The following is a 23725-nucleotide window of genomic DNA, read 5'->3' as shown; positions in this document are numbered from 1 at the left end:
AAGCACAGGAGCCCCTCAGGGATGTGTGCTAAGTCCCTTTCTCTATTCCCTGTACACATTTGATTGCACCCCACTGTATAAGTCCAACACAATCATCAAATTTGCGGATGATACAACAGTGGTGGGGCTCATTAGTGAGAACGATGAGACTGCTTATAGGAAAGAAGTACAGGGGTTAATTCAATGGTGTAAAGAAAACAATCTTATGCTTAACACCAAAAAAACCAAAGAACTCATAATTGACTTTAGGAGAAAGAAAAGTATATTTTTACCATTGCACATAAATGGCGAGGAGGTGGAGAGGGTTGGTAGTTTTAAATACCTGGGCATTTACATCTCTGAGGACCTCTCATGGACAGCAAATATTAATATGGTTGTGAGGAAGGTGCAGGGGAGGTTGTATTTCCTGAGAATGCTCAGGGGACTGAATCTATCTCAGCACCTACTTCTGTCCTATTATCACAGTACCATCGAGAGTGTCTTAACCTATAGTATATTATCGTGGTATGGGAGCAGCTCTGAAACGGATAAAAAAGCTTTACAGAGAATAATTAAAATTGCCCAGAATGTTATTGGGCTCCAACTACCAACCCTGGATGAGATCTTCACGTCTCGCACTTTGAAGAAGTCACACAATATCCTGAGAGATCCCACCCATCCTGCTCACAACTTCTTTGAACTGTTGCCTTCGGGCAGAAGATATAGGACAATGAAAACACGAACCACACGCCTTCTGAATAGTTTCTATCCAAGAGCTCTGATTGCACTAAATAATGATCTCAGGGCCAGTTGCAAGAAATAGCAAGCAGGGAGTAGGAAGGAATGAGACAGGTTTTTAGGTTATGTTATGCTTTTAATAGGTTATGTTACATTCTGGAGTATGATATGTTTTTATAGATTATGTCTGAATAGGATGAGAGTGTTGGAGATACGTGCAAATGTGTATGTGAACCCGGTCTTGGGTGGGTGTTTGATTTTCGTTGTTGTGTATACTGTGTATATACGGACAATGACAATAAATTTATCTTAATCTTATCTTAATCTTAATCTTAATCTTAATCTTAATATGCACTGTGCCACCCTCCACAATATCTTGCCCTTCTCCCTCCTGATAAGCAGCAGCAACTCACCTGCTGGGAGGTCAGGTATACATCTCCTGTCCACCACTTTGGACACAGTATTCATATTGATCACAATATTCATGTTGTGGAAATAAGACATTTTGGGTGTAGAGCTGACATGTTTGGCTATCGCTAGGACCTCGGTGTGTAGCTGCTAAGAGGTTCTGTTCATGGAGATTCCAGGATGCTCCTGTTAGAGTGACTCGCAAGGTAAAGGTGGGGAGAGAGAAAAGGAACTCTACAATTGGCTTCTTTCTCCTTTTCTTTACAACTCTGTCAGCCTCCGATAAAAGCTGGCTCCCGGCAAGTATGAAATCAAGCCTTTGACTTCAGATGCGAAAGAATTTAGAAGGCCCTGCCCCCCCGCCCCGCCATGACTCAGAGCTTTCCAACTGAAATAATGTTTCCCAGCTGGCCAGGAACTTTGGGAAGGCGGCATCATTTTACCCTCTGCTTCAGAGACATGTCATGGACGGCAAAAAACCCACCAACATCCAAATGGCAGATTTATGATTCTATAGTACTTCAAGCACAACCGATGGTGAAACTGGATCCTTCAAACAGCTTTTGAGTAAGAAGAACTGGATCCAATGGACTGAAGTGAAAGCTGAAGAGGTAAAATAAACGAGTCAGAAATGTCGGTGTCCCTGAGTCTATGAGCTGATTCCCATGGAACATTTTTGTACACTTTGCCGTGGTGTACACAAGGATATTTTATGTACACAAATATAACGTGGGAATCAGCTCTATGACTACCCTTGACATACCTTTCTCAGGCTGCTGAGCAGTTTCCTACATCCAAGGCCCCCAGGCTTTCTTGGTTCCTGGGTCACAATGAGGGTCATTTTTTGGGTAGAACACGGGAACAGAGTTATCGTTATAGTGCCGGAGACGCAAAAGGAGCTTTCTCACAATGTCAGGATATTCTTCTGACAAGTCACTTCGTTCCTCAGGATCATTAACAATGTCATAGAGCCAAAGTTTCTTTGTTGGAGGGTCTGAAGACAGAGCCTCTGACTCATTAAATAAAGACGGTGGTGGAAACCAGTGGGAGCAACCTATAAGCAGGAACAGAGCAGATTAGAGGTTAGTTGGGACAGCATTAGCCTCTTAATTTGTTTCCAGCTTGTTCACAGATCTGACTTGTTCAATTTCAGAGAAGTGGATTTGAACTTGTGATATGGAGATTTGCCAGCTGACCAACAGAATACCCAGAAGATGAATTAGATGTTAGTAGGAAGAAGAGTTCCTAATATAAACGGTATGAAGCTCAGTCTGCAATAGAGCTATTTGGCTGAGGTTTGTTGCTCTTTTCTTGGTTCTGACACCACCGCCTTCAACTCCTTTCTCTTATTGCACCTTTACATATGTTTCATAATGAACATTCAATGATCAGCGGGTGAACTTTGAGCAACAAGACATACACAAGTGGACAAACAGTGCCATCCTAGAAACAAGGTAAGAGATTACTCTGCAAGAACACTGACTGACATATAGGAAATTATAGTACCAGTTGGATGCCTCAACTGGAAAGCTGGGATGCCTACCAACCAGTGAGCTTTCTAGCAGGTGTGCCTCTTGCTGCTTCAAGTGACAAATTTGAATACAATGCTTCATACTATGTCAAAACAGATAGTGCATGTGGGAATGTTAGCACACTTTAAATAAATAAGTTACTTTTTCAATCAGAACAGCCTAAACTGGTCATCTTTCCCACCTCTGTAAGCTGCCCAGGAGGAAATATCTATTGATGGGTGGCCATACACATTTAACCAACCAACCAACCAACCAACCAACCTTACTTTAAGGCTGAAGGGCAGGGAGTTCTTATGATCATTATTAGTCAGTTCTTTCTTACACCTCTGGAGCATCAATTGCTACCAAAACCAGTATTCACAAATTTAATACAGCAAATACCAGGAAGTGCCATTATCTGGAACATGCGAAAGGGAGGAATCCCATAAAAATTTACCTGGATAGCCTGTTAGTAGTTTCCATTTTCCATGTCGAATTGCAGCATGTATGGAGGTATTGAAAATTGAATCTTCCCAGGAAAAATAATTACTCTGCGATGAAGTTCTGTTGCTGATACCTGCACCTAAGATCAAATAGGACACGAGTATTATATCCATTGTGAAATTATATTGTTTGTGTGTGGAATAAGTAAAAAGGTAAAGGACCCCTGGACAGATAAGTCCAGTCAAAGGCGAGTATGGGGCGCGGCGCTCATCTTGCTTTCAGAAGCCAGCGTTTGTCCACAGACAGCTTTCTGGGTCATGTGGCCAGCATGACCAAACCACTTCTGGCGCAACGGAGGACCGTGACGAGTGCCAGAGTGCACTGAAACCTATTATGCATTTTAAAGAAATACTTACAATTATAAACACACTTATGGTGAAGACAGAGGAATCATTTGTTAGAGCTGTGGAGATAGCTTGGAAGTGTAACAATAACATTCCATACAAATATAGCCTTCTTTCCCCATGGTCAACACATGAAAATAACAGTTCTGTAAGTTTGGAGATAGTAGGTGTAGGTGGGGGGTGGGGGGGGGCATACTGGGCGCCACACTGTGGGGGGCGGCACTTACCACGGGCCTGCAGTTCTCCCAAGCCAAGTGTCTCTCCTGGGAGTGGCGCGGTGGCTCGGGAGCCTGCAGGCTCCGTGCTGCCCAAAATGGCAATGTGGGGCTTGCATCCACCTGCAGCTACCCTACAGCTAAGGGGGAGGTGGTGGGCAGACTCCATAGAGGCTCTGCTCGGTGTGCCCTGCCCTGGCTTGCCCCACCCCTGGGCAAAGGGCACACGTCTCCCTTGGCACCCAAGCAGCTAGCTATGCTGCTTCCAAAGATGCCACCAGTGCTTTTTTTCTTTTTAAAAAAATGTTTAGGGGTACTCTCATTTTGACTCAAGAAAACCACCATTTTATAGTTCAAATCAGGAAAAATAAATACAGTAAATGGGCAAAAGTACAAAGATTCACAAAATGTTTAGGGGTATGCGTACCCCTGGGTACTACCACCTCCCCCTTCCCGGAAAAAAGCACTGGATACCACCAAGACACTTCCCTCACAATGCCCAAAGCAGTTTCAAAAACCTGCCAGGTTTTTAAAAATAAAGCACAGGTGAAACAAATATGAATGTATGTGAGGTGCTTAAATATAAAAAGGTGAGCAGTATCCCCAAAGCATAAGGTGTTTCTGGCAAGAGTGATGGCTGATTGAGCATTTGACTTGACAGATGATAGATCTGTCATGCAATCATGTAATTTTAAAGTATTGCATCTGTGTTGATTATTTAAAGGCCATTTGTATATATTTACATGTTTAGGCTTTGATTTCTTCTTTTACAGTGTTATTGTGTGAAGGCAAAGTTTTGAGTGCTTCCGATATGATAAAAAGATCAGTTCTAAATTAAAATTACTTTATAGGAAGCAATCTGCCTGTGTAGGGTACATGCATAAGTGAAGGGCGTGTGGATGGATGACAGCAGCAGAGAAGGCCCCCTCTTTAGGATGGAGTAGGATGATTCAGAAAAGCCTTGTCTGTGAAGGCAGACTCATCTTTGCCTTTATTCCAGCGGAACAGAGAGCATGCCTGATTGTCAGCGATGTGTGAGGCCTGAGAACACAGTGCAGCCTTTAATTTGGCCCTGCCAATAATGTAAATATTATAATGAACATGTGTTCCCAAGCCTCCAGCCTAATGAGATGGATGCAACCTGGGCTAGCCACAGTCCTAAGAATCTGCTAGAAAAAGGCACACAACAGCCACAGCTTATACACTGCTGAGTAACCATATTCTTTCCATATTCTTTGAGCACATAGAGTTTGCTACTGTTTTTAATTTTTACTACTATAATTGTTTTATCATTACGTTATTATTATTTTAGGAATGTTTCTGTCCTCTCTTTCCAGTTCACAAACTGAACCACTCAAAGTGTCTTATGAAACAAAAGTAAAAATAATAAAAATAATAATGCCTACACACTATTACAATAAAAGATGCAGATAAAAAGCACCACAAATCAGTCAACCTATAAAAATGAAGTAAACCACCAGAAAACAAATATCCAGCTTCTGGGACAAAGACCAGCCTAAATAAAAATGTTATATACCATCAAACAGGGAGGAAGTATGGGTCTCCCATGATATGATGCTCTCCCATGTCCCTACCTACTATAACTTAGGTGTAGGGTGAAGAAGTGCCTCTCTTAATAACTTTTGAGTCCAGGCAGCATCATCTAGGAGGAAATAGTCTTTCAGGTATTCTGGTCCTAACCTGTATCAGGCTTGAAAGTTACCGTATTTTTCGCTCTATAAGATGCACCAGACCACAAGACGCACCTAGTTTTTGGAGGAGGAAAACAAGAGGGGAAAAAATCTGAATTTCAGAAGCCAGAACAGCAAGAGGGATCGCTGCACAGTGAAAACCGCAATCCCTCTTTCTGTTCTGGCTTTTGTGATAGCTGCGCAGCCTGCAGTCGCTCCATAAGACGCACACACATTTCCCCTTACTTTTTAGGAGGGGAAAAGTGAGTCTTATAGAGCAAAAAGTACGGTATATAAGTGCACTTGAAAGTGCTGTAGCTCACCAAAAACACCTCCACGCAGATTCTCTCAGTAAGTCATACAACAGCAGTGCATCATAGGTCATTGTTATTATCCTATACTGCGGTTGGAGGACTGACAAAGAGAATGGGTTGTTTGCCTGAGGCTAGCACAGGGTGAGTTGAGGTTTCCTCTTTCTGTCTGACAATAGGGAATTCATCCGCACCTTTAATGATATGTGCAGCGTTTTATTAGGTGGTGAGTGAAGTCATTTATGAAGGCAAGCTCCTTTTTAAGAAGCACTGATGATGAAACATTTCCATGAGATTTGATATGCTCTTTTAGAACAGCCACTTTCCCACACTGTTTATAAGTGAAAAATAAAGTCAGTCCAGCCCACTCTAAACTTCCAGGGGTTAAACTGTGCTGGTTTAGGTTTTTCCTTGATCTCTGTAAATTTAATTACACTTTTAACAGTTTTCTTGCTCTACTTTCAACATGGAACAAGAATGAAAGGAAAAGTCTGCCAGACACACACTGAATTAGAAAATCGTTGAGGTAAAGGACTGCACGTGGTATTTATTATCTAGGCTGGAAAATTCAAATCTTTCATCATGTTGTGTGTACATTCCATATGACTCGTTCCAAATTGATCCAAACTTTTGATTTTCAATTTATAAAAGCAAACAACTGAATTATTTATCTAAACAACTGAATTAAAAATCCTAATGCTTTCAGCCTAACTTTTTACCCCCAAAGTCTAAGTAAAGGTAACTACAGGCAACCCCCAATTTGTGTGAGGGCTGTTTTCCGGGTCCTCACACGTGATAGCAGAGCATGTCTAAGCCAACTCCACCCCCTTTTCTGGTCACTTCCAGGTCACCACGATGCATGAGGTCACACATCAATTGGTTGTTGCCTGTACATTTGTCACCCTGCCTTGACTCTCCCATAATTTCTTAAGAAGAGCTTAGCTGTGTCAGAGCTGGAGTCAGACATAGGTCAGCAATAAAACAATAAACCACCCGAGGCCAATGAAATTATCTCTTTATTTAAGGAAACAAACCACGGCTCAGTCCTAGTGGTCTCAGCAACTCTTTCTAGGAGGTCTTGCCCCCAATGAAGCAGTTGTGACAACTGAAGGTCTCCACCTCAACAGTGCCCACTAGGAATCCTCCTCTCCAGGGTCTTTCCCAAGCAGTCGCAAACTGAATCTGCACACTTTGCTCTGCTCATTTCGGTTATCTGCGTGTTCTAGGAGATCAAGGGGGAGGGGAGCTGGTTGCAGCAGGATAGGAAGACTGCCTCTCTGTCTCCTGGCCCCACTCCTCTCCAGTCCCTGCTTCTGCTTCTGCCTCTGAGTCTGAACTGTTCTTGGCCGCAGCCTCTTCCTGTTACCTCTTCAGCTTCTGACACCTTCTCCTCCCAGTCTGCTCCTTTTCCCATTTATTGTCGTCAGAGATATGCTGCCTCTAAACCTGGAGCTTTCATGTAGCCATAATTCCCTCTAATAGTGATCCCAGGTGGTTGTGTGCTGGTCAGTTTGGAAGCAAAAGGGGCCACCTCAAAACAGCTAGGGGTTTCTACATACTCCCTTCCTCCTTCCTGAAAGTCCCCTGCCCTCTAAGAGGCCGCAGGGCATTCCTCTTAAAAAGTGGGAAGTGACATTTCCCACTTGCCATGAAGAATTCCCAATGATAGACCTGTTTCCATAAATCTAATTTCATTCGAAAGCCATAGTCATCATCAAATCATGTAGCAGCAAGTTCCATCAATTTATTGTGGGAAGTGTGAAAAAGTACTTCTTTTGGTTGGTTTGGAATCACTCATTCATCTCTACTGGGTGACTCTAGATTTTAGTATTATGAGGAAGAACAGGCATACTGTTATAGATCTCGGTCTTTGACCCATTTTAACTGTCTTTTTTTCTAAATTTCAATTTCTTAATAAATGTTGATCATAGGCTCCTGTGTAGAGTTACTGTATTTATATTAATGATTATATATTGCCATGCCTATCACTAATAATATGGCAAAAGCATGACAGTGCAAACATGAGAGTGTGCAGGTTCTAGGAGAGGAGTTTGGGTTTTTTTTATTATGAACGAATCAACCAAAATTATAAAGGGTCTGGAAGCCAAGCCCTAGGAAGAGCGGTTGAGAGAGTTGGGAATGTTTAGCCTGGGAAAGAAGAGACTGAGAGGAGATATGATAGCCACCTTCAAATATCCCAAGGGCTGTCACATGGAAGATGGAGCAAGCTGGTTTTCTCCTGCTCCAGAGGGCAAGACCTGAACCAATGGATTCAAGTTACAACAAAAGAGATTGTGACCAAACATCAGAAGAACCTTCTGACAGTAAGAGCTGTTGGACAGTGGAACAGACGCCCTCAGGAGGTTGTGAACTCTGCTTCCTTGGAGTTTTTTAAAGCAGAGGTTGGGTGGACATGTGTCATGGATGCTTTAGATGAGAGTCCTGCAATGCAGGAAGTTGGGGTCCCCTCCAACTCTGCAATTCTATGATTCTATTAATCCCAAAGCAGTTTACAAGCAACATATAATACAGTGGACACTCGGGTTGCGAATGTGATCTGTGCAGGATGCACGTTCGCAACCCGCAGCGTCCGCAAACTGCAGTGGTGCTTCTGCGCATGCGCGGGTTGTGATTCAGTGCTTATGTGCGTGCACAAAGTGCAATTTAGTGCTTCTGCGCATGTGCGACTGCCGAAACCCGGAAGTAATCAGTTCTGGTACTTCTGGGTTTTGGCGGTCCACAACCCAAAAAAACACAACCTGAAGCGTCTGTAACCCGAGGTATAACTGTAATAGCATTATGGAACATAATAAAAAGGTAAGGGGACCCCTGACCATTAGGTCCAGTCGTGACCGACTCTGGGGTTGCGGTGCTCATCTCGCTTTATTGGCCGATGGAGCCGGCGTTTGTCCGCAGACAGCTTCCAGGTCATGTGGCCAGCATGACTAAGCCGCTTCTGGCGAACCAGAGCAGCGCACGGAAACGCCGTTTACCTTCCCGCCGGAGTGGTACCTATTTATCTACTTGCACTTTGACGTGCTTTCGAACTGCTAGGTGGGCAGGAGCAGGGACCGAACAACGGGTGCTCACCCCGTTGCGGGGATTCGAACCGCCGACCTTCTGATCGGCAAGTCCTAGGCTCTGTGGTTTAACCCACAGCGCCACTCGCATCCCATGGAACATAATAGGATATCACAAACACAGCATAAATTAACAAACATAAATGGCAAACAGATCATGGCAGCGTCTTTTATCTCCAGTTATTTTGTTGATGTGCCACAGTAAGCTAAGCCATGGTTTGGTTTAACATGTTGTCTAAATCCAGGCTCATAATTTAGCTCTTGCAGACAAACCAGGAACCATAAAACCAGGAGCCTAGATTCAGATGACACACTATGCCAAGGTAAAGCTTAGTTCAGTGCAGTGGGGCAGAAAAACAACCCAGGAAGAGTGAAGTGGCTATGAACTCCTCTTCAGTGGCCTGTGTGCACATGCATTCATGTTAGCCATGGTTTGGTTTAGCATGACATGCAGACCAGGCCATCATGCATAAACAAGTATCTCCAATTTTTTTTTTTAAGAAGTCTTCTGAGTTTATGTTCTAATCTTTGATGATTCAAAGATTAAATTGCAGAGAAGTAAAAATGCAACAGTGAATTAAGTTTTATACAACTGCATAGGTAACACAGTTTTATAGAAGGCCCATTATTTATATTCCTCATGCTCATTCCCTCACTCCTTAAATAAAAGCTCCAGTAACCAGCGTCATTGGCAGAACCACAAAGAGATGAGATATAAATAGGCAGTAGATGCATTTTTAAAAAGGTCCAGGAAAACTAACCAAATACATTCACTCTTTAGTCTGTGATTAAAATGATGAGAGAGAGAACCATGCTGAAAAAGTCCCCCCCCCCCCCTGTATGGCAAGTGATCAAAGCGTACATAGCTTTGGTATAACACGGTATTTAGTGAAAGCCCAACCACAAAAGTTAAAGCATACTGTATTCCAGTGTATTTGTGGTGCGGACGGTACATTTTGGGGCCTGGTGGAGGAGACTGAAACCATGTAAACGTAATACTTAATTTGGAAGCAGACTCATGCCCAATCATTTATTCCACAATGCTTGTCATACGAGCTCAGTTTCCATAGGCAACATATTTTGACTGCCACCCTTCATTGACCATGAGCAAAAAAGAAAGTCTTTGCTCACAGTGTAGGAGATGGCATGCACTGTGACTGCTAATTTATTACAACCAACCAAGTAGGGTTATTCATCAGCAACCTCTGCTTTTCTTGCCGCCTGCTCTGCAGTCACAGCTATGGAACTGATCTGGCTAAGTCACAACACCCTAAGCAACCTGCACACTACACCCAGAGACATTTCAAAAAGCCTCTTAAAGAAAGGAATGTGCGATTTGGGACTGGACACAGTTACAAGTGAACAACTTAGTGTGCATTGTTGTGACTTGTGTGTGTGCTCCCACAGATGGGAAACTGGCAATGCATCCTATGCTGGGTGAAGGTTAAGATTCTATTGAAAAGAATGCTTTCCTGATAAAAGCAACAGTACATCTCTTAACTGCACACCAGTGAAGACTGCTACCCATTCAAGATCTTAGCTTAATCATCTCAACCCTTCTCATATGGGAAACCATTCTGCCCAATGGTTAAAAAATCCTATTACAGTCGTACCTTGGAAGTTGAACAGAATCCGTTTCGGAAGTCCGTTCAACTTCCAAATCACGGCTTCTGATTGGCTGTAGGAAGCTCCTGCAGCCAATTGGAAGCCCTGTCAGATGTTCAGCTTCCCAAAGAATGTTCAAAAACCAGAACACCGATTTCTGGTTTTCGATCATTCGGGAGCAAAAATTATGTTGCAAGCTCAAATACATATATTGTCATGAGCTGAAGCTTAGGCGCATATTGTATAGAATGGTCTAAACATATCCCAATAGCAGATCATAAAAGGAAATAAAGCAAGCTTGCAGTTAGGCGGAAGTGAAGGACGAAAGAGAATGTGAAGGTAAAGATACAAACCTTTACTAGTGGTGCAGAAATAAAACTGCTAGCACATTTGCAAAGCTAAGCAGGTTTCAGATTGGTTGGAGGACTGTGTGTTGAGATTCCTTCATTGCAGAGGGTTAGACAAGATGACATTCAGAGTCCCTTCCAACTCTACAATTCTATGGTCTATGAAACACACAAACATCTAGGGACTATCTAGAACACACAAGTATATATGCAAGATACTTGGGGATGGCGGTCAAGGTTGCCATTGTTACCATGTTTGGAAAGCTAAGAACTGTATAAGCAGCATTGGGAAAGCAACTTTTGGGTGGCTTCTGGACCTGGACTCTGTTGGTTTACACCTGTGTTGGACTATCCATTACGACAGGATGACAGGTCACCTCTGTCAGTGGAATGCTGTGCTTTTGGAAGCGCAGCAAACTACTATTTTGAATTCTGCTTATTCGCTTGCATGACGCTATGTGCGTGCTTTCAATGAATCGTCGTTAAATTGTAGCCCTATTGACTTGTCTTGACAGTACCAACTAGGGCTGAGTAGAAGAAACTTTACCAGGAACCAGAGAAGGTAAAGTGGATATACAGCTGTAAGATACTCTAGGCCTGGAGCCAAATACCCTAAGAATAAAATAAAATCCCACGAGAGAACTCTTATCTGACTAGTTCCAAAGCCAGTAAATGATGCACGTGTGGAAGCCTGCTTCTTCCTGCATGTTACATGTAGAATCACATGGGCATTGCTGAGGACACAACAAACGTTTAAGACCTCTCAGACTGTATGGAAGATTTCTTGAGAAACTCATAAGAAACTGCAAAGTTCATGGAAATAAATGCAGGCCTCAATATATGCATGATATATACAAAGGCACTCTAAGGCTTTAGCCACCCAAGGTTATTAAAAATGGAGATTTGTTATGCAGATTCTGAGTATAGTGAACAGGAAACGTAACTGTTTACATTTGTTATAACCCATATGAAAGAAAATGGATTTGGACCAGAAAAAAGGAGAAGTTACATTACTTTAAGAGGTGCTGCAGACCTTTAAGGAGGGCATGCCTATACCAGACTCTCAAGACACAGGCTTGCATTTATTCTCCCTTGCCTCAATAAACTTTTTTTTAAAGCTCAAAGTATACATTTTGTTCCTTTGTGTATGGAAATATGACCAAAAGCAAGAGGTATGAACAGGATAAAAAAAAATTAAATACATTGTTCCACTAGTTAATTAAAAACATTCAAATATGGTGCTCATTTAAGCTGCAGATAATGTAAACAAAAAGCCTTGCACGTACAAGCAGTGAGGAAGAGGCACAGCTAGCTTGGACTGGTTTATTTTCCAAGAGAAGAAAAAGAAGAGTTTGGATTTGATATCCCGCTTTATCACTACCCTAAGGAGTCTCAAGGGACGCGGGTGGCGCTGTGGGTTAAACCACAGAGCCTAGGACTTGCTGATCAGAAGGTCGGCGGTTCGAATCCCCGCACCAGGGTGAGCTCCCGATGCTCGGTCCCTACTCCTGTAAACCTAGCAGTTCGAAAGCACATCAAAGTGCAAGTAGATAAATAAGTACCACCCCGGCGGGAAGGTAAACAGCGTTTCCGTGTGCTGCTCTGGTTCGCCAGAAGCGGCTTGGTCATGCTGGCCACATGACCCGGAAGCTGTATGCCGGCTCCCTCGGCCAATAAAGCGAGATGAGCGCCACAACCCCAGAGTCGGCCACGACTAGACCTAATGGTCAGGGGTCCCTTTACCCTTTACCTTTAAGGAGTCTCAAAGCGGCTAACAATCTCTTTTCCCTTCCTCCCCCACAACAAACACTCTGTGAGGTGAGTGAGGCTGAGAGACTTCAGAGAGAAGTGTGACTAGCCCAAGGTCACCCAGCAGTTTCATGTGGAGGAGCAGGGAATCGAACCCGGTTCACCAGATTACGAGTCCACTGCTCTTAACCACTACACCACACTGGCAGCCTGCTAACATATAAAAAGTAAAACATTTTAAGCATGCACTCTACTCCCACAGTCCTTCTTACAAAGCCTCATAGGTATACCTACCTATAACCCAAGGAGAGACAAGAGGAACTTCTTGCTTTCATGGTCTTCGCAATGCCTTACAAGCAACTTGCTAGAAGCAAGCTATAAATGAATGTTTATTGCATGGCTCATTGTTTTGACTGGGTCACAGAAACCTTGTTAGTTTGACGTACAAGCTTTTTACAGATAAGGAAGGAACATTGGGATTTCGTAGGAAAAGTCCTATGTTTTGGTGGTGGCACTAAGTCTGTACAGCTCAGCATGTTTTATACTTGCCATCCTTATCAGAATTTTCTTCTAAAAACAGCAAAATGAGAAGTAGACCTTGTTAAACTAATCTTACGTCTTGAAGTTCATCCCACAAAGTGGCCTTTCACTTTCACTTCAACACAGATCTCTTGCAGTAGATCCTTGTGGTTCCTTATCCAGTTTGATGCCACACTTTATGACAGTCCCCCCCCCCCCCCGCTGTTGCTCATTTTTAGCTAAGCCAAGTGCATACTCCTGGTTCAAAATGGTGGTTTCTAGTATCAATACCTTCTCCTGTATCTCTAACCACAAGTTGTAGAGGACCCCACTACCGCTGCAAAAGAGCCAACAGTCACCTCATTGTAGGCCATCCACCAGGCCTACCACATTTTGCAACCTATCATATCAAAAATTTAAAAATACATATATCGCCAACCATGTATTATAGCTTGCCAGGTGCCAGCTCCTCTCCCATTTCTTTGCAGTCTATGACAGCAAACCTAACAAGCTCTTCCTCCGTTGACTCACATAGCTGATGGGCTGCCTCTAGATTTCTTAGCCACCTTTCCATAGCTCAAGGCATCACACATAAAAATCAAAACTGAAATAAAAGATCCACCAGAAACAACACAACAGTCCCAATTTGTCGGGGTTGGGCTACAGAAAAGATCTGATGGGGAGCAAGGAATTGTGGAGCAAGCCAAAAGACAGGAGCAAAGGGCAAACTAGGAGACAGGGATGGGGCAGTACTCAGGAAGACCTTGCTGCTCAAGAAAGGATCAGGTGGAAAAGGACACCCTTTATGCTTCTTCCTACCCAGAAATATTTAGTGGACAGCCTGGGTGGGTAGAGTCAGTCCTGAAAGCTCTTCAGTACCTAGGCTGCCACCTGCAGTTCATTGGTTCACCACATGGGGCAGCCACACACAGATCCCAACAGCTCTTGACAAAAGCATGGAAAAAATGGGATCTGACGAACCGCCAAACCGAAGGAGAGAAGGCAACAATGCAGGGACAAGAAAGGAGAGCCAAGACATGGGCTGAGTAAATTATAATTAGCTACACATTAGAGGCTCTTTTTCCTCATTACAGTCAAGCTAAATGCCAAGTGAGTTAGGTGCACACAGCCCCTTCTGAAACTTTCCAGCAAGGAGGAACTATTCATCTGAGGGCTAGTACCTATTGATAAGCCTTAACCTCCATGAAACTATCTAATCCTACAAGAACATATAAACCTGAATAGACGACCAGTTCTCAACATATGTTGTGCCTTAAGTCATATTCATATACAAAATACAAATCCCTCACTTATATTTTAAAACTACACTTGGAAACAGAGGTTGGGGCAGTGTTAGCTAGTGGCCATTGGGGGGGAAGGAAGAAAGGCTGGCAGTAGGTGGAGCCAGAGCCAATGGGAGGCTCTTCCTGGTTCCCTCCTCCATCCTTCTCCATGCTGAGGGAAACACAAAGATTAAGGAGCAGGAAGGTGCCTGCCATTACCACCCCCAGGACTGAATGTAAGAAGGCAGGTGGGGGAGCTGGCCAAGGACAGACTCAGGTTGGTGGTACAGTGCCCCATTTGCCTTTATAGATGAGCCTCCACTGGTTTGGGGGGAGCTGCAGCGCCCCATTTGGCCTTATAGACTAGTGTCCACTGGTTGGGGGTGGGGGTGGCAGGACAAGGGGGCTCCCTCTGGAATCTAATTCATGAATAAACTGTGCTGCTATTGCTCCTAGAAAGCTGACTTCACGGGCTTGCATCACGTTTCTTATGTCTGCCGAAATAGCCAAAAGACTAATGGATATTTAAATGGATGAATGAATGAATAAAGCTGTTTAAGATCTCTGCATCATACTTTCTTCTCTTCTCGAATACCAGTGGCCAAGGAGAAATGCCCCCAAAGAATGCTTTAAGACTCTTGGTCCCATGACTATCTGGGTTCCACGTTGTGTTTGCTGTCACAGACATCTCCAACAGAAATGCAGTTCTGCTGAAACATTTAAAAACTAAAAGGAAAGATTTTTTTTATAAAAACAAAAAACTTTGTGCTTGTAAAATAATTGCTTCCAGAATGTTTCCACTCATTAGTTCAAGATTTCAGTAGTGCTCTGCCAACAATGGTTTTCCTGTTCCAGTTACATCTGTACAAAAAGATGGAATATTCATCCTTTATTCCTCCTTCTCGTATGTCAAATACATTTCTTAAAAGAAGTTTTAAAAACTTGAAGTAGACGAAGAGTCTACCCAGACATGCTGTTTCTGATGCAACACTGTCCACCTGTGGGACTGTACCACTCCAGAGCTTTGGAGTGGTGCAATCCTACAGGAGGACGTGCTAATGGATCACTCAACTTTAAAATATGGTGCCCTCTCAAAATTTACCTGCAATCATAATATGACCACATCAGGGATAAAGCTTCTACCTTAACCTCACCCTGAGATACTAGATTCGGGTAGCTATCTGTGTTGGTCTGATGCAGTCGAAATAAATTAAAAAATTAAAAAATTGTCCAGTAGCACCTTAGAGACCAACTAAGTTTGTTCTGGGTATAAGCTTTCGTGTGCATGCACACTTCTTCAGATACCTAGCTGAAGGTATCTGAAGAAGTGTGCATGCACATGAAAGCTTATACCCAGAACAAACTTAGTTGGTCTCTAAGGTGCTACTGGACATTTTAAAAAATGTTTTATTTATCTCACCCTGAAATGTTAGCTTTCCAAGTATAGGAAAATGTTGACATGGGGATGCTTACATGAATTAGGATGTGGCTTAGTTTTGTTAATAGGACTGTATCAGGTGCCCTTTTCAAATAGCTTTTGAATGTTGATTTCTATACTCATCAGTAACACTGAGGTTCAGTCTCTGAAGCAAGAGCTAACAAAACTTTTAGAAGCAGAAATTAACCAGTCTGGGAAACACAACACTGCCGTCACTCCTGCCAGGGCACTGACTGCTCACCACACTGTATTTGTAATGAACCCAGTCTACAATGGAGAAAGCAGCAGGACCAGTACAGGGCCATTTCAGGCAGAATCCAGCTAACACGTCCCAACTGAACAAGGGTTTTTGCTTCCACAAAGGAACTCACCCCCAACTTTCCCCACATGTGCACAGTACCTTCCCTAAATCTGTTCTGGAGCATCGGGGGAAGGCCCAGAACAGATTTAGGGGGTCATATGGAAGAAGAAGGGGGAAGTTTCACTGCAGAAGCATAAATATTTGTGCTGATGGAACAAGTTACATGCAACCCATTGTTTTCATCAGCATGCATTTTGTGTCCACATGTCAGCAACATGATACCATTCTGCCTCCTGCCTCCCACAGTTCAAATTTTCCAGGCAGAGAGAATCACAGATGCCCAAGCATGACATATTACATATTTTGTCAGTCTAATTCCTGCTCAACAAGAATTGCTAGGAAGCATTATCAACCTAAGAAAACCTAAGGAACAGTCAGCACAACCCCTGCAAAAAAGGGGAGAGGATCCCATTTTTTTTATTCCATTTTTATTAGATTAAAATACTTATATCCCACTTTTCCTTATACAATTCAAAGTGGCTAGTGAGAGAAAGAATATGATACAATAAAAACAAAAAGTAAGATAAAGGAACCAAAATAGCAAGCCATCAAACAAAAGCAGTTAAAAGAAGCAGCTATGAAAACATAATATAGAGGCAGGTACCAGTTAAGGCCTAAGCAGTAGAAACCAGCCTCTGAAGGCAAAAAGCCTCCCTAAACGCAAGAACATAAGAAAAGCTTGCTGGATCAGGCCAGTGGTCCATGTAGTCCAGCATCCTATTCTCACAGTGGCCAATCACATGACTGTGGGAAGCCTTGGCCCAGTATACCCGAAGGAGCATCTCCACTCCCATCGTTCAGACTGGACACTGAAGGCACCCCTATTTAGGGAAGTTTTTAATGTTTGATGTTTGATCATGCTTTTCACATTCTGTTGGGAGCCACCCCATAGTGGCTGGGGAAACCCAGCCAGATGGGCGGGGTATAAATAATAAATTATTATTATTATTATTATTATTATTATTATTATTATTATTAGGGCAGTGTGGCAAAGTATAGCACAAACTGCAAGGGCTGAATGTGAACTGAAAGATATGCACATCTTGCCTCCACTGTTAGAGGCAATGTGCCTCTGAATACTATTAAGTTGTGGGTGAACATATCAGACGACACAGCGATTCTTCAAACAGCTCTTGTTTATTCACAGGCCAGAACAGAACTGAAGGGTTCAACCAGCCTGCTTATATAGAGCTCCACTAGAACACAACAGTAACCATTTTCTGTAACTATCCAATCACTGAACGTCACTTTCAATCACTTATTTGCATATGTGGACCTGAGTGAAAACTATCTACAGTATCCCCCTGCTGGCCCAGGGTGAGAACTTCAGTACATAACAAATACCACCTGCTGGGAATTGCAGGTGAGGAGAGTGTTGTTGTGATCATGCCCTGCTGGCAGACTTCCCCACAGGCCTCTGGTTGGCCACTGTGAGAACAGGACGTCGGACCTTTGGCCTGAACCAGCAGGGCTCTTCATATTTTCTTACTTTTTTTTTACAATACTATAGATCTGGCGTTCACCATTTTGCACAGGGCAGATGTAGAGAGCTTCAGTGACAGCACGGGGAGGGTGGGTGGGGAAGGGAAGCTTTAGGAACAAAGAGTAATACAGATGGTTCCCAGACCAGAAAGGTTTGTGTTTGTTTTTCACTAATTTTTCTGTCGTTTTCTAAATCATGATATATGAAAACAATTATTTCCCCTGAAGGAGGAGGATGCTGAAATGTCAAGGGCTCCTTCAGGCTCCACTGTGATAATGAATTATTGGAGAAATAAAAAATTTTTGCTACTTCAGTGAAGAAAGACATTTTGTGACCTTTTGCGGCTTTATGGCGATAATGAATTTTCTGCAGAACTCAGACACTTTCAGTTACTCTATTAAAATAAGAATGCTTGAGGAATGGCTGTGACCTTGACCTTTGAAAAATTAATGGAATACTGATTTTGAAGGAACTGATGAAAATCTAGTTATCTAGACTCTTATTTATTACTGTCACCCCAACAATGCCTATATGATAAATATATATTTTTTAAACCAAGAAATGTTCTTCAACCATCTTAACATATCAGTTGAATTATTAACTTCAGATACCAGTCATCTAATCACCCTTCTACATGCTGATTGTATCAGCTTTATACAAAGATGTTTCGGTTCAAGATGAAAGGCTTTACAAGGAAGTAAAGAAACAGTAGCAGGCTGGACTGGGCAAGCTCCAGATCTTGGCTTAGGTCCTCTTTGCTCCTTTCACAGAAGGAGCAGCCATTCAAGAGTTCCACTCACAGAATGTTTCCTTCCAGGAGCAGGACTCTTTCTGCGAGCACAACTCTCCTTCCGTAAACTGGGCAAAAAGCTAAGATCCAAGATACTGTTTTCTAATGACATCTGAAGCATAAAATAATCAGGTTTTGCCATGAGCTCTAACTTACCCAATTCCCTTTCTTTTTTAAAGAGATCAATTAAAGAGACCAATGGTAATTCTAGTTATTACACAATATATTGCCAAAGCTTAAAATTTTTCCTCCCAATGCTCTCTTTTCCCCCCAAACAAAGGATTTGGAAAAAAGTAGATTTCATTTCAATGCTTTGTAACATCCTGAAACAAATGTAAGAGAAAAAGGAAACCATTCTTTTCAAAGGCAAAAAACCCCCCTCAAGTTTGTGTGGACAGTGTCATTATATAGCTTACCGTATTTTTCGCTCTATAGGACGCACTTCTTCCCCTCCAAAAATGAAGGGGAAATGTGTGTGCATCCTATGGAGCCAATGCAGGCTTCAGGCAGCTATCCGCAAGCCTTCGGAGTGCTCCAAAGGCTTGCAGATAGCAGCCTGCAGCCTGAAGCCCGGGGAGTGCAGCGCCAACCGCCGCTGTGCTCCCCGGGCTTCAGGCAGCTATCCGCAAGCCTTCTGAGCGCAGCGGGAGTTCCTGCCGGGCTCCGAAGGCTTGCGGATAGCAGCCTGTTCTGGGGGCTGGGGTCGGGGGCAGCTCGGGCTTCCACCGTCCCCAGCCCCGCAAGCCCCGGGAGCCGCGACGAGGTTGTGCGCAATCTTGCCGCCGTTCCTGGACCTGTTTTGGGGGCTGGGGTCGGGGGAAGCTCGGGCTTCCCCCGTCCCCAGCCCCACGGCTAAAAACAAAGCCGCGCGCAGCTTCTCCCGGCTGGAGTGGTTGCGCGTGGCTAAAGAGGAAGCCAAGACAGCCAGCGGGATGGATCTTGGCTTTCCTTCTTTATTCCCCCCCCAAAAAAAAACACTAGGTGCGCCCTATGGTCCAGTGCGCCCTATAGAGCGAAAAATACGGTAGTCACTAGGTGGCACAAGACTTAGGAGTTTCATGTTGCTATCCTGCCTTTGTTAAAAGATACAAAAAGGTTCTTGTCTAGCTTCCAGATACAGGTGCAGCACTCGTTCAGTAAAATATATATTGTAAATATATGAGTAAATTTAACTGCCTCACACAGAATCAAGACTTGGTTCATCTAACCCACCCCTGTCTACTGTGACTGGAAATGGTTCTCCAGGGTCCTAGGCAGGGGTCTTCTCTGCTCCCTAAGACTCTTGCAATGGAGACACTTTGAATTAACATGGGAGCTTTTGCATGCAGAGCATGTGCTCTAGCCATACAACTAAACTACAGGTCCTCCCCTCCAGTCTTTTATTTTGTAATACAAAGAACTACAGTATGTGAACTAATGGAAAAAGGAAATGTGGCTAATTAAATTAATTTTAATTTTCAGTAATGTATCTAAATACAATATTTTGAAGGAAATGGCTGGTTAGGATGGAAAATATGGGAATTAAATTGGTTATTATAGGACAATGGGCAAGGGAAACTAATGAGGGATATTTATATTTTATTGATATAAAACCTACTTCTTTTTTCTTTTTTTCTGCTCAGGGTCTGTTCTTCTACTTGGGCTATGTGTTTTCATTTTTCAATTGCAGAAAGGAAACAAAAACAGTAGGTTCATTGGTTATCTGGCAGACCAACATTAATGGCTGCATTCCACATGGTGGATCACAAGCTGTAGAGGCATAATCTACCTGATTGCCAATTTTAGGGTTGAACCAAACTGCATTTTATTGAAAGCTGCTTCTTTCCAGTAGGACTTCATGTCCAAGTATCTGGATACAGGGTAATCTTCCTGGGAGTTTGAGACCAAATGGCCTGTATATATGTTGCAGCCATTATCTTTCTAAGGTTTCAAATTCACAAGTCAGCAGCAGGAAAAGATCATATCAAAATGATGGGATTTGTTAACACACTTATTTTTTTAAGTTTCAAATAATGTCAGGTGTTAGCTGTGCATGAACATAAAGGGCAAAGCCATTTTTATTCCTTTAGAGAAAGCACACCCACACATTTATGGACCTACAAAAACAGTACACACCATCTACTTACAATGAGTGTTTGTTCTCTTTATGCAAATTCATATTTTCCCAGTGGTGAAAAGAAGTATGAATGGCACAAATCAATTTGGCTATGTAATAAGTCAAAAGAATCTTTTTAGCCCTGGTGGAAAATGGGGCCCCTAGGAGTTAACTGTCCCATAATAAAGACAAATTCTTCTGGTGTTCCTTGCAGACGCAATATATAATGTCACTGGAATTCAAAGGTGATTTATTATAAACCAAATATCCACACACCATAAAGTATTACTTAAAAATGATACGGGCAATTCCATCATAAATTATGGCACCAATTCAACAGAGCACAGATATTGTGCAGGTATCCACAAATGTGACATACAATTTTGTAGAACAATGTAGAAAACTTTGCTAGACGGCACAGTCCACACTCTGCTAGAAAGGAATACCAGTGAAAGGCAATGGAGGTTGTTGAAAGTGACAGCGCACCACCAAGACTGGAATGTGGCACACCAGTGGTACACGGTATAATTCACAAGTCACAGAATCCCACTGCGATCAGGAGAGAACTCTATGCATTTAGTGGTAAGGTTCATAGCACTCACAAACGCCTTCACGGATCAAATAAATCAGCTCACACACCCTGCCATCAGTTGCTCAGTCAAACTGAAAGCCAAGCTGTGCACTGAGGCTATGAAACTATGGATAGTTAAAGCTCACTATTGTTATTTTTAATCAGGGAGCTTTTAATATTGCACATGTACCTTTAACACTGTTTCTGTGCATATAATAAATTATTATGAATTAAATGAGTGCTGGGTGGTTGTCAGATTCATACCGAAGTATGGCTGTTCCCTGCAGCTATTTGTTTCGGCAGTTATTAGTAGAATGTACCAAGTAATGTCCTTAAAAATATCAGATTTTGATTAAATTAGCTCAGACTAAGTGCCTCTTAATTTCTATGCTCTGGGTCAATGCCTTCAAGCAAGCACAACCATAACCCAACTACAACCAGTAGGCAAGCAGGCCACTGTATTTCAGTTTATCCATTTGCAGAATGCATAGGATTTTGAGCAATGGTGAAAGAGCTTTACATTGACATCTCTCTACCTAGCAACACCTTAAAAAAAAAAGTTTGGAAGTCAGTCCTTTGAAGCATCTGATACTACCCTGCCTTTTTCTCTCCAAGATGATAAAAAGAATGTCTGTCTTGCCAAGGTGGTGAATATTTCATGTTTTATTAATGAATGACCATGACAAGTAAGGAAATATATTGACAGACTTTGGCTAACAACCCTTAGTTCCAATTGTTCCATTACTTTCTCTAGGTCATTCAGTTCAGATTCTGAAAAATAACAATTGCCTACAATAGGGTATAGAGCTTCAGTGCTGCTATGAGACAGGGCATCTAGCATTGGCTATGTGGTCAGGAATATGTTTGGTTTAGCAGTTAAGGGAATTTTGACTCAAAGCCAGTTGGTTTTTAATTCAGCTGAATCACCGAAACTTGATGAAATGCCATAAGACTATCTAAAAGAAAGCAGAGGCTTCACAATGGAAGAGCTGACGTCATCCTCACAGCTGCCAAGCCATCAATAACTTGGAGAGCTGTTTTTAAAGAAACGATGCAAAGTTATAACAAATGTGTATGATATTGTACATTTCGCAATACTTTTCCCAGTGCACATAAGTGCACTTAATTTGAAACATATACTTATTATGTGGTTTTATTCTTTTATATGGCAAATTCAATTAGCATATTCATTAGGGAATTACATGCTTTTTTTATTAAGTGTTCCGTTTGAAATTTCATATGAAAATATTAAGCAGAATGCCAAGAGAATATGCAAAGGCAGGTTATTGATTAAGGGAGGGAAGTGATTTGTGTGTCTCTAGACCATGGGTAGGCAAACTAAGGCCTGGGGGCCAGATCTGGCCCAATCGCCTTCTAAATCCGGCCCGTGGATGGTCCGGGAATCAGCGTGTTCTTACATGAGTAGAATGTGTCCTTTTATTTAAAATGCATCTCTGGGTTATTTGTGGGGCATAGGAATTTGTTCATTTCCCCAAAAAAATATAGTCCAGCCCCCCACAAGGTCTGAGGGACAGTGGACTTGCCCCCTGCTGAAAAAGTTTGCTGACCCCTGCTCTAGACACTGACTCCTTATTCAGTGTGGCATTGTTGAGTCTCAGGGGGCACATGTCCACAAGCGATAGCATGTGTTTAGCATGGCTTATTTTCTCCAGAACTTTGTCCCATTGCATTTTTAAAACTTTGAAAAGTGGTTTGGACCAGACTATTGGAGAGAAAAAAGAAGGCTCAACGAACCCTGTTGTACAAACTGATAAGGAGCATGTACAATAACTGCTATTGTGTTTTAAGGCACAAACCTATGGGAAGATCTCCTGCAGCAGTTCCACTGAAAGCACTATGCCTTGGCACAGCTCCTATTCTTTCCCAATGGAGCTCCTACAGGAGAACTTTCCAACTAATTACAGTCTCGTATCATGCTCCAGCGGGTGCCCTTAGGTAATAGGATCCCAATTCAGGAAGGTCCAAGTCTCCTGCCCAAAAAACTCACCAAGAAATGATTATATGGGGGCCCAGCAGTGACCAAATAAGCCAAGGTCAAACAGAGGGTATCAGTCCAAGAGGTAACCCAGAGGCAAGGTCAAGCAACAGTCAACACAGCAAGAAAGTGAAACAAGGTTCAGGCACAAGAAGCCAGAGACCTGTGTCTTTTCCAGCACATGGAAGGTTCAAGAGGGAGCCAGTTTGGTGTACTGATTACCAAGAAGAGTTGCTGTGCTCATTAGGCCTGACACTACTAAACAGCCCTAGTTTGTTCTAATAAAGATTTAACTTCACTTACTCCATGTGATTTATTGCTGACCTGCTCCTGACAGGCACTTTAGTGGGTGTCTCTGTGGAAGGTCCTTTGAGGGGATCCTCAGTCCTTGTGGTTACAGGGTGTCCCCCCCTCCTATGGATTTCTCCTGTGCATTTACAGGTTCCTATGCTCCTGAGTCAACAGGGCAGAATGAAGCCGCCACTGTCACGTCTAGTTTGACCCTCAAAAGCAGACATAACGCATAGAGGTCAATATCTCTGAATGGAACATATATCATAGCTGAGTACTTCCCATGTTATTATGTTCTTTCTTCACCTCCCCCCTACTGTTCAGAAATGGGCAGAAACATGAGAGGAAAAGGTGCAAGTTATTCCAAGAGAGGTTAGCAACACTCATGCTCAGTAAAATTGTTCCCAGATCTATCA

At 42.8% G+C, this 23725-nt stretch overlaps 1 protein-coding gene across 1 annotated transcript in view; it reads right to left on the bottom strand.

Annotated features, from left to right (window-relative positions):
* Window positions 1-1864: 1864 nt before the first annotated feature.
* Window positions 1865-23725, bottom strand: part of ARSB (arylsulfatase B) — a 76837-nt gene continuing 54976 nt past the window's right edge. Inside the window, exons 7-8 of the mRNA XM_080972821.1 lie at window positions 3094-3219; window positions 1865-2179 (exon numbers count right to left, since the gene is read on the bottom strand). Of these exons, the coding sequence (XP_080828947.1) occupies window positions 1914-2179; window positions 3094-3219 (392 nt within the window). The 3' untranslated portion in view covers window positions 1865-1913. The remainder of the gene's footprint in view (window positions 2180-3093; window positions 3220-23725) is intronic.

The sequence above is a fragment of the Podarcis pityusensis genome (genome assembly GCF_964106645.2).
Source record: "Podarcis pityusensis genome assembly, chromosome: 11".
NCBI classification, from domain to species: Eukaryota; Metazoa; Chordata; class Lepidosauria; order Squamata; family Lacertidae; genus Podarcis; species Podarcis pityusensis.
This window is presented reverse-complemented; position numbering and strand designations above follow the sequence as displayed.